Source organism: Ptychodera flava, chromosome 15 (assembly GCF_041260155.1).
Source record: "Ptychodera flava strain L36383 chromosome 15, AS_Pfla_20210202, whole genome shotgun sequence".
Classification (NCBI taxonomy): domain Eukaryota; kingdom Metazoa; phylum Hemichordata; class Enteropneusta; family Ptychoderidae; genus Ptychodera; species Ptychodera flava.
This window is the reverse complement of record NC_091942.1, coordinates 40,139,895-40,157,445: the sequence shown is the minus strand read 5'-3', so window position 1 is coordinate 40,157,445 and position 17,551 is coordinate 40,139,895. Positions and strand designations below refer to the sequence as shown.

At 39.1% G+C, this 17,551-nt stretch overlaps 1 protein-coding gene across 1 annotated transcript in view; it reads left to right on the top strand.

Moving 5' to 3' along the window:
• The first annotated feature begins 4,993 nt into the window (after positions 1-4,993).
• The window catches only part of LOC139152177 (thioredoxin domain-containing protein 11-like), a 48,571-nt gene continuing 36,013 nt past the window's right edge, over positions 4,994-17,551 (top strand). Inside the window, exon 1 of the mRNA XM_070725296.1 lies at positions 4,994-5,224. Within this exon, the coding sequence (XP_070581397.1) occupies positions 5,106-5,224 (119 nt within the window). The 5' untranslated portion in view covers positions 4,994-5,105. The remainder of the gene's footprint in view (positions 5,225-17,551) is intronic.

Below are 17,551 nucleotides of genomic sequence, written 5' to 3'. Positions count from 1 at the left end.
ACCATTTTTATTTGTCCATATTTTGAGTATGATCAAATAAAATAATAAAGAAATAAATAGCCCATGGCTTTCTATAGTAAATATACTATAACCTGTGAAAAGTTTAGTCCAATACATTTAGCAAAGATTGAGTAATGACTTCACAAAGTTTGAAAACTGATCTCAAATCCACACACTGCTCCACTCACGATGGCCACCATTTTGCTAATGAGCCGGGCCGAACACAAAACTGCCAATGTGTTTCCTAAGGCTGATGTGGAATGTTCCATTGTGAAAGCCACACAGTTGGAGGGGACTGTATGTAAGCTTTAAAATGAGGGGTCACAATCGGCACTCTGCCAACAAATGTGGAAACGGCATCAAAAATAAGACTTTGACATGAAATTTTACCAAAATTAACCTTTTGATCTGGTATTGTGGCCTCTAAATGTAATGACCAACTATCATTTTTTCATTTCAAACTAATTTTTCGATGTTTGATGGAGCTTACACAAAAGTTGCAACCAGCCTGTTTTGAAATAATTTTCAATAAAATGTCATGGTTACATGGAAACGTGTTTGATAAGCAAAAGTATACGTAACTTTGTACAATTGGTCTCACCTACATCTGCTGAAAATTTGATGCAAATCGGTCATGAAATGGCAAAGTTACAAGCATTTAACCAATTTTCTTGGTCTTAATTGGTGCCATTGTCTTTCCTATTCAACATTGGTTAGTAATGACAAAGACCCTTCCAAATTTAATGCTGAAAATTTAATTCTTCAAAAATCCATATCTTCAAAATAGATAATCTGATTTTCATCAAATAAAGTGCATTCTTCTGCTTTTTAAGAGTTCTATCCTGATACAGCATTTCTGATGCTGTGAAAAACATGATTACTTTTCACCTGAACAGGCCAAAATGATAAAATTCACTCTTGTCATAACCATCTAAGGGACTGGTCAGTTTCTTCAGCCTGGGGGGGGGGGCCGGTGGATTCATGGGGGGGGGTCACCTGTTTTTGACTTTGGTGATAGGGGGGGTCACCATGTTTTTGAAATACCAATGGGGGGGGGTCAGTGTGTTTTTGAATTTTGACACAGGCTCATCATTGCCTAAAATGCTAGTGTCAGCCACAAATTTCATCATTCAGTTGTATTTTTCGGCGCGCCCTTCGGGCGCGTAACCTTTAATAATCAGTCATATTTTCAGCACGCCCAACTTTAACATATCAAGCATACATACATCAGAGATATCTGTATGTTCAATATTTTTCAGCGTGCTCTTCAAGCTCATTACTTTAATATATCAGACATTTTTCAGCATGCCCTTCAGGTGCATGATTTTAATATACATGAGGCATATATATCAGAGATATCAGGATGTTTCATATTTTTCGGCGCGCCCTTCGGGCGCCATACTTTAATAAATCAGAGATATCTTGATGTTTGCAAAGTGAAAGTGTACATTATGAAATCTGCATTTCATATGAAAAGGATGACAAATTCCTGATACTTTTCTGTTCTCTCTATGAGAATTCAGTATGAGAAAGCAACATGCACAAATATTTCACAATATATATTTGATACAGTGACTTATTTTAGAGATAGAAAAATGACAAGATATCTTTCCTTCTCATTGATGCAATTATTTTCCTTTGTGTCACAGGTTTTCTGTAGAAAGATGCTTTTTTATGAACAAAACAGTTAAAAAAGGCAGTTTTTGTCATTATTAGCTTTGTTTTTATGGTTTCAATGTTACAAGAAAAGGTCCTCTCAGACACTGTACACATCAGATTTGGCTAAAAAAGCTCTCTATGGCTCCTCAGGAGATTTAATTGGATGGTTGGCAAGTCTTAACACCCATCAAAGTTTTTGATTCACTGCTTTTTCCTCTTTGATATTAATGATTGACATCCATCTTTGTACAACAGTTCAGGACATCTGGTTAAGCATAGAAAGTGTGAAATACATTCACAGCTCATTCAAAATACAGCTCATTCAAAATGTACTGTATTCAAACTTTAAGATTGACACTTTGAAATTCCTATCTTACAACTGACATGTTAACAATTTCATTAAAACATAGAATGACTATTTAAAATATAAATATATATGTAACAAATGTAAAATATATATATATATATATATATATATATATATATATATATTATATATATATATATATATATATATATATATATTTATGTCCACCTTTTGTTTTATATATGTCGCGCGCCGGGGGGGGGGGGTCACCCTGTTTTCGAAATTTGGAATAGGGGGGTCACCCTGTTTTCAAAATTTGGAATAGGGGGGGTCAGCCACTTTTGACGTCGGCAAAAAATAATCCACCGCCCCCCCCCCCAGCCGAGAAAATGACCCGTCCCTAAAGCTTTATTGAGAAACTGAAATTTTGCTGAGTCTTGGAGGTATGTGACTATGGAAGGGAGAGCTCTCCTTTCCACCTTCATTGTGGAGCACAGTCACTTGCTTTTCAAATACACGACGAGGGCCGCTGGATGTACTTTTCTAATGCATATAACGGTCCCAGCCATGTATCGACCCGCAAGCGACCGTGGTGCACAGTGCTGCAGTGTGTATGAAGGGACAGTGGCTGAATGAGTTAGGGATGGACCATTAGACCTTGGGAGGGGGGTGGTCACAATGAAATTGTGAAAAATTTTTTTTTACTTTTGTAAATTTCTGAAATTTTTTTTTTCCAATTGACATTAGCTGTGCAAATTTTTTTTTTCAGACTAAATTTTCAGATTTATAATTTTTTTTAGTTCGTCGCTGTCTGAAGATAAAGAGGGCAAAGATGTGGTGCCAAGCACCACAAGCGGCCACGCAAGCGGTCACGGGGGGGGGGGGGAGGTCAGGAGAGGGGTGTCCCCCTGCTGCTGTTGGAGCTTTTGAAAAATAGAGATTAAAATGGTGTTATTTGGTGGCACTTGGGGAGTATTTTTTGTGGGGGGAGGTCAGGAGGGGGTGTCCCCCCTCCTGCTGTTGGAGCTTTTGAAAAATAGAGATTAAAATGGTGTTATTTGGTGGCACTTGGGGAGTATTTTGGCGGGGGGTGGTACACCCCCTCCTGCCGTTGGAGCTTTTGAAAAATAGAGATTAAAATGGTGTTATTTGGTGGCACTTGGGGAGTATTTTTGCAGGGGGAGGTCAGGAGGGGGTGTCCCCCCTCCTGCTGTTGGAGCTTTTGAAAAATAGAGATAAAAATGGTGTTATTTGGTGGCACTTTGGGAGCATTTTTTTCGGATTACACATCTTCCTCTGAAACATGGTCTTCTTGCTCCTCAGTAGCTTCCTATAGTTTTGAAAATTGACTATTTTGGTTTCCTGGCTTCCCTTTCTACTGCGTGGTGAAATGCCTACATTCACCCCACCAAACATCATGCATATCTCATGATTTACAATTGATTTTGACAAGCTGAGAAGCTAAAATAAGCTAAATAATATAGTTAAATTTGCATATTTTGTTTTTAGAGCAATTGTTGCCCTTTTTTGATCAAAACATCTATTTCTCTGTAGCAGCATGTCCAAATTGATTGGATGTGTATAGATGTGTTGAAATTTCAATGTTTGTCTTTTTAGGGCAATTAATGCCATTCATGGTCAAAAAATCTGTATTCTCTGAAAGGGCTTGTCCAATTTCTTTGAAATTTGCTACACAAAAACGATTATTCATGCAGATTTATTCAGTATTTGCTATCGAGAAACTTTCAAAGTTCAACCCTTTTGTGTGTTTTTGTGTTGGGATTGTTGGATAGATGGCATTCTACGTAGTGTATTGTTGAATGTTAAAAACTGTGTGCTGTTGTTTTTTGAGGCTGTTTTTTGAGAAAAAAGAATTGAAAATGCCTTTTTAAAAGCAAAATAATACATAATGACTTGATATGTTGTTTTATCATTATTGACGTGTTTCTACTTGTTCACCCATTCTTGCATTCATCATTGCAATAAAATGCTGTGAAAAAATGAAACTGATGTGGCCTGCATCTGTTTACCTTGATCTTAAAAGGCAAATACAACTTTCTGTCTTGACAACCATACCATAGTTTCAATGTTTTACCTAGTGTACCTGCTTGGTTTATACGCAGGAAACAAGTAGAAAACAGGTTCTATAATTTCATAATTTTCAAGTGATCAGAATACAAAAGTCCTGAAAAGAGAAGATAATCACAACTTCCAGTATAAAGGATACAGTCACTCTAAATGTATAAATTAAAATTAAAAATGTGTCTGGAGGATGTACCAAAAAATACAGAAAGTTGCTTTCTGTCGGTAAAATCTAAAAAAAATTCAAAATTTTAAAGACTTTTGCAGATTTTTTTTTTACGCCTTTGTCTTCTTATTTATTTATTTTTTTATTTTGCAAACTAGTTTGAAGATTTTTTTTTTCCTAACTTTCTGCTCTGAAAATTTTTTTTCCTGTTTTTGACCACCCCCCTCCCAAGATCTAATAGCGCTGATCGCAAATGACGTCACTGTTCTCTCTCATTAATATGCATAAATAAACATTTGTCAGCATTTTCCGCATAAACGACGAAAATAAAACCTGCGAGTGTTAGAAAGGCTATTTAGCGTCACACTTATTCGCATGAATTGATGACTGAGACTACAAGCTGCAACAACAGTCGCGCATACAACGACAAAATTTGTCCGAATTTCGGCTTATTTGTCCGAAAGTCGCGCGCGTGCAGCTATATTTAGTAACAAACTCGAAATCGCGATCAACGCTATGGTCCGTCCCTTACCGCGGGGCGGCCTGCCAGGTAGTTTTCGTGTAGAGTTAGGCTACGTTCCGATACGTATACTATTGTGGATAGTGTACGTATCAGAACGTCTGAACGTAGCCTAACTCGGTCTACACTCATGCGTGGTCTACACTAGAACAACGCCTGCGCCTGTGGGCCGCGGCCTTTGCAGGGGGCTGGGTGCGACCAAGGTACCTTGACCTTGGTGCGACCCAAAACGTTGATACGAAGCTGCGCCCTCAGCGATGACCCGGTAACAGTTTAAAGCTTACGTGGCTGTACGGAAATGGCGAACAGACGGCACATGTGTACCTGTTATCCAGCGGGTTGAATATGACAAGAGTTACAGCGCATATAGTATGCAAAACCTGCACCAGAATCGCAGCCGCTTACTACGGGTCATGGCTCAACATCCAGAACTTTGTATTGTGATCGTCAGTTCTGTTTTCATGTTCTTTACAAACACGATCTCTTACAGGTAACGTACGATGCCTAACTCATCATAAGCTTATAATTATTAGATTCCCTGAGAATCCAGTTTCTTTTCTTTGAAAACCCAAAAAACTTAGCAATCATAACAAAATGTTAGGGAGATCTTGCCGCATGCCTGTTTCACATACATCATTGAGTTATACATATGGAATATGGCAGTCACGCCAAAAGTCTTACACATGACATGTACTGTATAATTCAGTGCACTTCTAATAGACGTTAGACTTAATAAACTAACGGACGTTTATTTCTCAGGTCAGCTCATCTGATTAGTTCAGTTTAAGACTGTACAGGACCTCAATCGAAAGTATGACTATTTATATTCGGTCGATGACATGATGTATACGTACAAGTACTGTGGGTAAACAAGAAGTGGGCTTCTCGTCATCTTGACCCCTGACCGTTTCGACCCTGTAAGCCCAGGTCACCTGAACTCAGCCTCTGCCACCCTAATTACCCCGACCCCCTCATACATTTTTCGCTCACGTGTTCACACACGTGAGCATATGTTGCAGCGATGTCTGTCTGTCTGTTTGTCTGTCTGTGTGTCTGTGCGCTCGATATCTCAAAAACGGCTTATCAGATCAGAATCAAATTTGGTACATAAGTGGTGTTCTCACTGCAATGTTTTCGGTGGTCCAGCATCGCCCCTAATCCGAGTCCGACTCAGAAAAGTAAATGAGAACAGTTCCCAACACCCCTGGGCCACTATTAATTTAGGACGGAGTCGAGGTGTGAACCTGAGTCCGAGCTCGGACTTAACTTCGGCGCTTGAGTCCGTGTGAACACATTGAAAATTAACAAAGGCGAAGAACGCCCCCACGTGGCAACTTAAGGGCACATTTGGGATGTGACCTACAACTTTTTTTCAGTTGCCGCTGTGAGTTCAATCATATAATAAAGGGAAAGCGGCTCCACACATCGCCTATACTATATTTTTCTTTCTCTGTGTTCATGTTCCATTTTGTGTGTTTGGCTATTGGTGTAGATGGCGAGACGTAGCCGTAATCTGGCTGTCAAATGACAGCGTGATCCTTTGACGCTACGTTTCGAAACCAGTGTGTGGTCTCTTCCTCAGTCGCTTTTTGGTACTTGCTCTCCTCGGATTTTTGTTGCACTGTTTGTAGCTTAAAACTTGTCAGTGTTTTATTTGTCCAGTAAGGAGGCTAGAATACTTATATTTGGGTCAGTTTGTTGTATTTCATTTTGTTCGGTCTTTTCTGTAAGATTGTGTACTTGTGCATTTATGAGTGTGTCGCCCAATATTTGGATTTCTTTTGCTCTGCGTCTATATATGCACCCCATAGATGTGTGTACATATGCTTCTCAGGCATATGTACACACGTCTATTAGGCGCATAGACCCAGAGCGGAATAGCACAGGTGACTGTGGTATGCGATGATCGGTTGCATCGTGAATAAATTCTTTAGTGTTTGGTCTTTTTCTATTTCTTCCCAGTTCTTCAGGAGTGCTTGCTTGATGTCTTTTGTTTTGATATGTGGGCTATATGTGGTTGAAAATATCACTTTATTAGTGTTTTTGTTGTGTGTTTGTTTGTGATTTAAATGTGTTCTTCGTGTTGCGTAATCTGTTTCCGGATTGATGTTCGATATTTCTTGTTCTGAATATCCTCGTTGTAGTAATTCATTAAATGTTTTGACTTTGTTGTTAAAGTCCTCTTCGTTGTTGCATGTCCTGATGTACCTTAATATTTCGCCTTTGATCAGGCCCTTGAAGGTTGATTTTGGATGACATGATTTTCTGTGTAAGAACTGGAATGTATCTGTTGGTTTTGTGTGCGTTGTAGTGTCTAATATGTTTTCGTTGTTGTATCGTTGACCTTTATAAATAACTAGGTCAAGATATGTTATTTCGTGTGAAGAATTTTCATATGAAAATTTGAAAGTAGGATGCATTTTGTTAATTATTGTTATGAATTCGTGGAGTTCGAGTTCTGTTCCAATAAAAATTAGGAAAATATCGTCTCTGAATCTACACCACAGTGATATTTTTGTTGTGCGTTCACGTATGATTTTCAGTTCTATTCGTGAAACATGATGTTGGCGAAAAGCCGATGCATTTTCAATTTGTGGATTTACATTGAACACTTCTAGACCCTCAAAATGATCATGAAGACGATGGCAAAGTCGTCTAGAACGCATTTACAGGAGCTGAAACTGAAGACGTGTTCTCGACGTCTGCCATCTTAATTTGTTGAAGTTGGTGTCCAATATGGCAGTAAAAGGCGTTTAGGTCGGCGTCAGTTTCAAAACAAAGGCCTAAACTTAGAGCTATGTGAGAGGTCAGAAATCGATAGTCTGCGCCCCCAATCTGCGCTAGTGCATTTCAATCTGCGCTATTGATCTGCGCTCCCATTCTGCGCTCTCCAACTCTCAGGGTACAGATCATGTAGTGATTAGAATTCAAAGAATATCCAAGGTAAAAGGGACAACATATTACATTATTGTTTTGAAAACTTGTATTTTTGTCCATTACTTTTTCCCGAACGACTTTGCTCAAACTGTCTATAGTTAACTTTGTGGTAGATGGTTTGTTGCGTTATATGTGTCCGCACAGTAGGTCAACCTAATGTCCCCAAATAAAAATACATGGGTGAATGCAAGCGTTTTCACTGGCTGACTAATTTTTAGTCCCCGCGGACGAAGTCCGGCGGGGACTTATAGATTGGGTCCCGTCCGTGTGTCCGTCCGTCCGTCCGTCCGTCCGTCCGTCATCAACAGTTTCTCAGACACTGCCGAACCAATTTTGTTCAAACTTGGCACAAAGGCATAGCACTATGACCTACAGATGCACATCGATTTATTTTGCAATACGATCCAATATGGCCGCCAGGCGGCCATTTTATTACAATTTTTTCATGTACGGAGCCATAACTCAGACATGTTTCAACCGATTTATTCAAAGTTGGTACAAGGCCATTGACCAATGTCATAGATATGCATGTCAATTTGTTTTGTGATATGATCCAATATGGCCGCCAGGCGGCCATTTTATTACGATTTTTTCATGTACAGAGCCATAACTCAGGCATGTTTCAACCGATTTTATTCAAACTTGGTACAAGGACATTGACCTATGTCATATATATGCATGTCGATTTGTTTTGTGATACGATCCAATATGGCCACCAGGCGGCCATTTTATTACGATTTTTTCATGTACAGCGCCATAACTCAGACATGTTTCAACAGATTTTATTCAAAGTTGGTACAAGGACATTGACCAATGTCATATATATGCGTGTGGATTTGTTTTGTGATATGATCCAATATGGCTGCCAGGCAGCCATTTTGTTATGATTTTTTCGTGTACAAAGCCATAATTCAGGCATATCTCAACTGATTTTATTCAAAGTTGGTACAAGGACATTGACCTATGTTATACTTATGCACATCGAATTGTTTTGTGATACGATCCAATATGGCCGCCTTGTGGCCATTTTTTTTACGACTTTCCATGTCCTGAACAATAACTCAGACATGTATCAAGCAAATTTATTCAAAGCTGGTACAAGGACATTGACTTATAGTATACATAAGTACATTGATTTGTTTCTCGATATGGTCTGATATGGCCACATGGTAGCAATTTTGTTATGGTTTTTTTCATGTCGAGAGCCATAACTCTAGCAAGTCTCAACTGATTTTATTAGTTTGTACCTGGACATTGACTTATGTAATACATATACGTGTTGATTTTTTAAACAGTAAGATCAAATATCGCTGCGTGGCGGCAAATTTGTTACGATTTTCTCATGTACTGAGCCATAATTCAGACATACCGGTATTTCCACCAGTATCATTCAAAGTTGGTACAAGGACATTGACCTATTTCATACATGCTCGTCAGTTGTTTCACATCATGTAGCAGTATCATGTCAATTATTGAAGTTTCATAATTAGGTTGATATGTCAGAAATACTGCATCAAATTTCATGAAACTTTGTACAGATGTTAACTCACATTGCTTTAACAGTGAAAAAGGCATTTATCAGTGTCATTTTAATTAATTTGTAATTGCATATGTAATGAACTTTCCTAATTAGAGTGATATATCCACAAATACAACGTCAAATTTGATGAAACTTGATACAGATGTTGATCTCATAGTGTTGTAAATACTACATTAAACTTTATGAAATATGGTACCGGTTATCTATTAGTGTTAGGATAGAATGAAAAAATGTTTTGCAACATCCTGTCAACTAATTCCCAGTTGACTCATTTAATGACCTTTAGGATAGTGGCCTACATTGGTTTTATGTTTTTCATCACCATGGAACTCATTCTTGGCCATTGAGTGCCATCTGTATCAAAGTATTTTTATCACAGAACCTGTAATCAAAGTACCCATTGGCAAGCGGGGACTGGGTCATCAACGATGACTTGTTCTCACTAAGATCTGCTTACCTCAGTCAGAAAAAGATCGGACTGAAAAGTTTCTGAGTTTGCGGAATCGGCACAACATCTTGCTGAGACACGCGAAGACCGAATTTGACTGTTGTGTCTGTTTTCAAAAATATCTTCGCACAGACGTACGCATGAACTGTGTTCAGAAAGGTAGAACACTGCGGGACTAAACTGTGGTCACTGAAAAGCTAGAATTGTCATTGTTGAACAAAAAACAAAATTAAATGTCATCGTTGACGTGTCATTATGTTGAAAATCCAGTTCCAAAAATGACTGTAATAAGTCACCAAAGTATCGGGAAAGTCAACTGCACAACCTAACCGATCGGGTATTTCCTCATGAAGGAGCGACTTTGCACAATTTTTAAATATTGGTTATTTACTGTCCAGTATCGAAGTTTGACGTCCCATATATTTCTGTTATAGATAGATATATATTTCTGTTATAGATAACAGACTTGGAATATATGTCAGTCTGATTTCATTTACAATACTAGACAATACTAAAGACTTGTCAAATCACAGGGATTTCCCCTCTTCTCATATCTGACTCAACAATCCTAATTTCCTGAAAATATCCGATATCACATAAAAGTGCAATGTCGCAGTATCCTAGTGTCCACTGTCTATACCGATGAGCATGACGTCGTCGTCGTGTAAGATATGATTCTAGGTTTCGATGGATTAAAGCATATACTGCTGCATATGCGGCTTTGTTTGACCAGGAAACATGACGAGATACGACAGTTCTAAATTACCATGAGGGATACCTCTTCTGTTTTTAGCTCCATGGTATTACGAATCATCGTCTTTCCACAGTTTGTGGAGGGACAGTGTCAAAAGTTATGTCAGAGGGACCGTGATACAAAGTGTAAAAATTCTAAGAAAATCATGTCGATGCGATGTGCAATGATGACCAGATGCTTTTACAGACCCAGCAAGCTAAAGAGCTAAATTCGGGACTATCTCTATCAGTTTTAGCTACTGATCTTCTGAGCAACAAGCGTTCGTAGCCAAATAAAGAACGTCAAAAAATTTTGGGATAGACGTTAGTCGACGTAGTCTTCTTGTGAACGTCCTTGAACCAGAACCGCAACCTTTATTTTTGATGCGTTCCGTTGTGAAAGGATTCATATATGTATCGAAATATACATATTCACGTGACTGAACTAGTTTCGTGGTTGGTACAATTTAGCTATTCGAGGTTTTAGGGGTCAAAGATAAGCATTACGTAAATGATTCTATTTTGTCGAGATGGTGAAACATCGCCCGCTGTACCGTCTGTTCTGAATAGAACCGCCGGTTTCCATGGTGACCATGCGACGTCTGGGCTGTTGCCCGATTTTCCCAGCAGGTTTCTAATACATGTAGTAACTGACTCTCTTGCTCCATTGCTAGTATTGTTGAAAAAGGGGATCAGATGTACGAATCTCTCTTTTACAAAATCCTTGACAAAGACTACCAGCTGTTTTCTTGTATGTACGTTTCACTTCGCAAACGGGCTCAATTTGAAAATTAAAAGCTATGCACCAAGGATGTAAAACATTTTAGTGGGCACTCTCGCCGTACTACCAGCGGTAGTGAAGACAAATTACAAGGCGTCCTTGTATGATTGCCTCGTTACGTCGTGTGCTCGCACTGTTGACAGTACAGTGGTCATGACTTTCTCTACCGCGAGTTCCACATATTGTCCATTTATATGTAATATTTCACGCAGGAACCTGTCTGAAGGGGCTTCGCTACACTTCAGCGAGATTTTTCCAATCATAACTTAGTCAAAGGGGTCTTTTTATACCTCCATGTTTTAAAATAAATCAAGTTTGCCTTCAAGTTGCTCTCTATTTTCGAATTGAACGTGCCCTGTCGCGCAACCGTTTTCCTTGATATAAGGTTGTAGCTAGTATTGGTAAAAAGACGTCGAGTGCAACCGCCCAAAGCGCAGAGTCATGTTTTGGCTAGAGTTGGATATTTCGTCTTCACATCTGTGGAAAAGTTTGCAGTAATCTCGAACGAATCTATTTAGTTTTCACCACTCAAATTAACTGTTTTATTGGTTTAGCTACTGTAATAGTGATAGTTGGGTTGAAAATGAGCTGATAGAGATGCTCAGCTTGTGAAATTATTGAAATTACGGGGACATGCTCATGAGGGATTGTGACTAGAGAAAGATTTACGGACTGACCATTGTTTACAAGAGCGGAACTTCAATCGCAATTTTTGTGCTTGTTAGTTCAATCGTTCCGTATGAATATGGTTTCAACAATCAAAAGAGAAGGAGCACATACATTTATGAGAGAGTGTGTGTCTATGGAATTATAGTACGTAATTTATTATCTTTGCAGACGTGACACCACCTTGCCTTGATTATATCGGGACAGGTTGACGCGGTGACAAGGGAGTACATTGTCGTTTCTGACCTCCTCGCATGATATAAACATAAAGCTAGAACGGATGTCATAATTTGTTGATCAATGCCAACCTACCTTCCTGATCAGTACATAAACAGATAGCCATTGTGTCACGTCATCTACAGGTCACCGACCGCACACGCGTGTATTCAGCTAGCTTCACGTCACTGGACGTAACTTGTTAATCATCATCACGGACATTGCGAACTGGCCGCGCTAACGTCAGAATTGTCGGGCTCAAACGTTTCTCTGAACATGAACAGAAATGCTCAATATCGACAGAAAAATCGTAAAAAAAGTTTTTAAATAGTGACGGTAACCCAGACCAAAAGTTTGTATCCACTTGCGCTTCCGTAGGCCATCCTACAAACTGCTTCAATCAATGTCGCAAGGTTGCTGCAGTGGCTGGTAGCAAGCCCTGCCACTCCCTCTGCTGTGCGTTGTTGGGCTGTCGACTAAGTCGTCGACTTGTAGCAAGGTCTACCATAATTGTAAGCGTACTTGACTTTCCGCTTACTACATGTACTTGATCATTTCTCAAGCTTTTTATATGAGAAAGAAAATTTATTGAATGTCTTCTTCATAGCCCTAGGATCCATGAGACTATAACTTTATGTCGCGCTTGATTCGGAATTGCATTCGATCGTACATTACTCAATAACCAGTCTTCCTGACACTCGGTATGGTGTACAAGTGTCGGTATGCTGTACAAAAGTACAAATCTATTTCAACACTAGACCATGCCATGTCTTATCATCTAGCGGGCAGCTATATCGCGGCAGTGTCATAAATGCCACCGTAATGACTAAAATCAAAACATTCATGGATCGATAGCGCAGAATAGGAGCGCAGATTGATAGCGCAGAATGGGAGCGCAGATTGATAGCGCAGATTGAAATGCGCTAGCGCAGATTGGGGGCGCAGACTGTCGATTTCTGACCTCTCACATTCCTGAAACTTACGCATGTGGACGCTCACAGTAATCTCGGGCTAATCCACTGTATTTGCAAAGCTTCAACACAGACCCTGCAATTCCCAAAAAACTCAGAGTGAGAACAAGACTATAGATTCAGTTTGCAAATGGCAAGAACTGATTAGTTTTTGGTGGGTGTGGCTTGCTTACTTTTTGCTCATTTGCATAATTAATGATTTTAGAAAAAACGGCTATACATTGAGAATGACTGGACACAATTTGGTGAGACTTGCTACAAATGTTGATCACACCAAGATATATCAGCAGTGGGAACCATTAAGGGGTGACATGGAAGATAGTTGCTTCCGCATTTCAACCTAATTTCAATATATCATGTTAACATAAACCTGTTTACTAACTATCAAAGTTATCAGACTTGTAAAGAAAACAATGTTTACTTTTCCCTGTAGGGTTTCTGAGTTAATGATTGTATGGTGAAATCTCTCCATGTATCTTGTGTATGAGCAAAATGTAAACATTGGTTGCATGTTATGTATTTTAGTCTATGTCAAATATTGTAAATGAAAAATCAAGAACAGTTTGCTGTGTTCTTATTAAAGATAACATATTTGTTAATATATAAACTGCCTTGCAGATTGATTGTCTTAAAAATTATCACAGAAGTAGAAAAGGAAAAGAAACTAATCAAATTGCTGTAACATATTCACCCTGAGTGCCTGTAGGCCTATATCTTTAACTATTTTATCATTACATTCAGCTGTTTGTTATATCTTTATCACTCCATGGGCCAAGGCACACATGGGGGCCAATGTCATCACTCTGTGCCAGTCTGTGTATGTCAATCTGTCTGTATGTATGTCCATGTTTCATACAATTATTGTTTTGATAACTATATGGGAGCAAACAGTGATATTGTCACTATTTTTCAAAGCCCCAGTGCTGCTAACTTTTGATGATAATTTCACCATTTTTATTAGTACTTTGTGCCCTGTGGGCACAAGGTACTAATGTGATGGCGCGGCCCAATACGGCCAACATAGTGGGCCGTATGCTGTGGACGCAGGTATCTCAGAAACGCTTCAGTAACTTTTTCTGAAATTTTGTCTGGTGGTCACTTGGGCAGTCTGAAAGGAGCCTATGAAATTTGCATAAAAGTTCGTGTTAGAGAGCCTCGTTTTCGTTACGCTGACCGCTACTGCAGTGAGGGATAAAATACGGCGAAAGGGTGGTCTTTAAATATCGACGTGCAGCAAAACGTACAATAGCTAGAACTATAATTTTTGCTTTCAGTTGTAGCATACATACTAATGATCTGTTTTCCTTGGGTAAACTCACAAAAGTTGAGAAGATTTTATTTAAATCGCTACAAAGTGGGTGGCGAGGTCGACCCGCCAAATGCGGAAGTAAACTTCACCTTTTTCGTAAAACAGCTCGATAATGACCTTAGAGGTCTTAAGCCAAGCCGAAAATTTCAGAAAATATTCATTTAACTATTATCAACATTTGGTGAAATTTCATGACCGTGCGACCATGGACATGTATTTGCGGCAGTGTTGAATGTTGGCATGCAGTTACCATATCGCTGTATACGTAGATCTCGAGGGTCTATGAGTATACGAACACCCGTTACGCTACGTACACTCCACGCTGTTTACCGCGACCAAACCACTTGTAGTTCACACGGCGCGGGTGTTACACGATTAATCTTTCATTTTTTTCAAAGTTTACTCCTATAATCTCGGGTCACTGATGTTATATATAAATAAAGTATTTAATTAATGTCACATTATGACCATCAATACTTAAAAAATTTTTTTGCTAGTTACATGAGTTATAAAATGTGCCAGTCTAGTTCGACACTTCGAGCACGCACGGTAATGCTAGCAGGGATGGCCGCAACGCGCAGCTGTTTACCGGCTATCATTCTAGCCGCATCTATATTCACGTACTCGTGTGCGGGATACAGAGTAGCCGTATTTATCCACGGAGATTTTTTGCAGTCGATGTTATTTCCTACAGTTTTTGTATGTTTGCTAGCTACTAGAATGCGAAAACGGAAAAAATCACTCATAAACGAAACAGCACTGCTAGTCAGTACGACGGGTGTCTACACAGGCGACCCAATAGGTTCTGAGTTTTTCACACTGTTTCTCTATCATTTTCTCTTCTTTCTTCATGCTCTGAATGATCGGAATAAATAAAATAAATGGTTTATATAACCTAACCTAGCCTCTGTGACTTTTTATTTATTTTACACTCCATTACAAGGACGTATATCTCTCATACACACATGCTGTAATTAATTAGTCAACACAACTAATTATGCTAATCCGTGGACTTATCAGAGGTCGGTCAACATCGGAAAGATAGTGATGTTACCCGTTTTAGTAACCATTCCTATCTTTCGCGATGTTGACCAACCCGTAAAATCCCTGATAAGTCCACGGATTAGCATAATTAGTTGTGTTGACTAATTAATTACAGCATGTGTGTATGAGAGATATACGTCCTTGTAATGGAGTGTAAAATAAATAAAGAGTCACAGAGGCTAGGTTAGGTAATATAAACCATTTATTTTATTTATTCCGATCATTCAGAGCATGAAGAAAGAAGAGAAAATGATAGAGAAAACAGTGTGAAAAACTCAGAACCTATTGGGTCGCCTGTGGTGTCTACCACTATACTACGTGTACGGCCGCAGACAGTGATAAACGTAGCCCTTCTGTCACCGGGAGTGTGTTTTTTCCATTTGCACCGTCCACGACTTTACCGAGAAGCCAGCCAGGCAGATTGTGTTGGCCAGTGAGGTAACACAAGCTTGCAGTCTTGCTTCCTCGTCACAATCATTGAAAACATAAACAGAACCGAAAAAATCTGCCAAGTTAGCCGGTGAGGACCGAGAAAGAGCTGAAAGAGTTTACGTGTACACTCACGCTGCGCTGTACGTTGCCATGTTAGATTTAACACATGAACGTCGCTGCATAGTCAACTTCAACGAGACTTATTTCAAAAACGGAGGCTTAAGCCACTGAGATTTTTTCAGATCATATGGACCTACTCAAGATACGTCCCCTCCCTACTTCTCATGGAAATTTGACTTTGGATATGCTTTTGCGGCAGTGTTTAGTGAACGGCATTTTCGGTCGCTCGAAAACCATGAAAATAAGGCTAACGCAAAAACGAATCGATAAAACCCCATAAAAAATCATCGGCGAACACTAACTAAGAGTACAATTCAGCCGCTAACTGGAAACAGGACGGATGCTAAACGAAGGCTGAGATATCTGCGGATAAAATTCTGGCGAAAAATGCCATAACCGTCACTCACTGGCTAGAGGGCGCTGTTCGAATTTGAACTAAATCCCTAACTATGCATGCAAATGAAGTACCCTCCTTTCAGACTGTGGGCATGTATCTCAAACGGTCTTTTTTCTTTTTTTGATTGAATCATTTTAAAGTCACTTTTTTAGATTTTTTCTGAAAACCACTATTTTCACTTTTTCCTCAAAACCACTGATTTGATTATTGTGATGTTTTGCATGGGTGTTCGTATAGTTGAAATACCGTCAGAAATGTTCAAAATTTGGTGATACATGCCTTACATTATTTTTAAACAATATTTTTATCCATTTTATTTTATATTTACTTGATTTTGCCTCACTTTCGCTAAAGCTACCGTCTGCGCATGCGCACAACTGTAGGACAAAATCTGAGTTGAAGAATCGAAACGGACGCCATCTTGTTTCTCGGTATATGCACATTTTTTACATTGTGAACGTTTCACTGTGTATTTCAACATGTTCTATAGTTATGAAGTTGACAGTGATGCACTTTTGCAGCTGTCGTGTATTTTTTGGTACGAAAGGCGCCTTTGATCGACTGAAGAATGATGGCCTCCGTAGGCGATAAACACCGGTACTGGCAGGCATATCAGTTCTACTGAGGAAGTAATCCACTGGCCCGTATAGGTCAGGGGCTCACTTAGGGGAGAACCACTTGATTTCTGGGGGGGGGGGGTATGGAGGATTTCGAGGAAAAAAAATTGTCACCAGGTAAAATAAAAGACAAAAATTAAGCCTGTAATGGCTTGAGAAAAAAATATTCTCATAACAGACAGAAATAAAAAAGGAATTGTCACAATGCTGTTGAAATGAGCAAAATTTTGGAAACTTCATTCTCATGTATTCTTTGCTGGCATGCTGCCAAAGGCACGCAAATGTTTTTACCACAAGTAATTCTTATGTGTTTTTTTTCCAGCACTTATGATATAAGCATTCACTACTGTACACCTCGGTGCACTTGATGTTTCCTTCCCTTTTCTGACCCAAGAAATCATGTTTCAGGATTTCTGTTGCAATATCTCAGTGGTGTAGGCAATATCTAGATGGGACTATTTGACTTCTCTAAATCGTGAAAATTTAAAACAAGATAGGAGTCAATAAACTAGTGTTAAAACCAATACATTATTCTCTCAATATAAATATGTTAGAAAGATTACAAGTTGACAATGAAAATTGAGGAACAACAAATATAATTAAATAC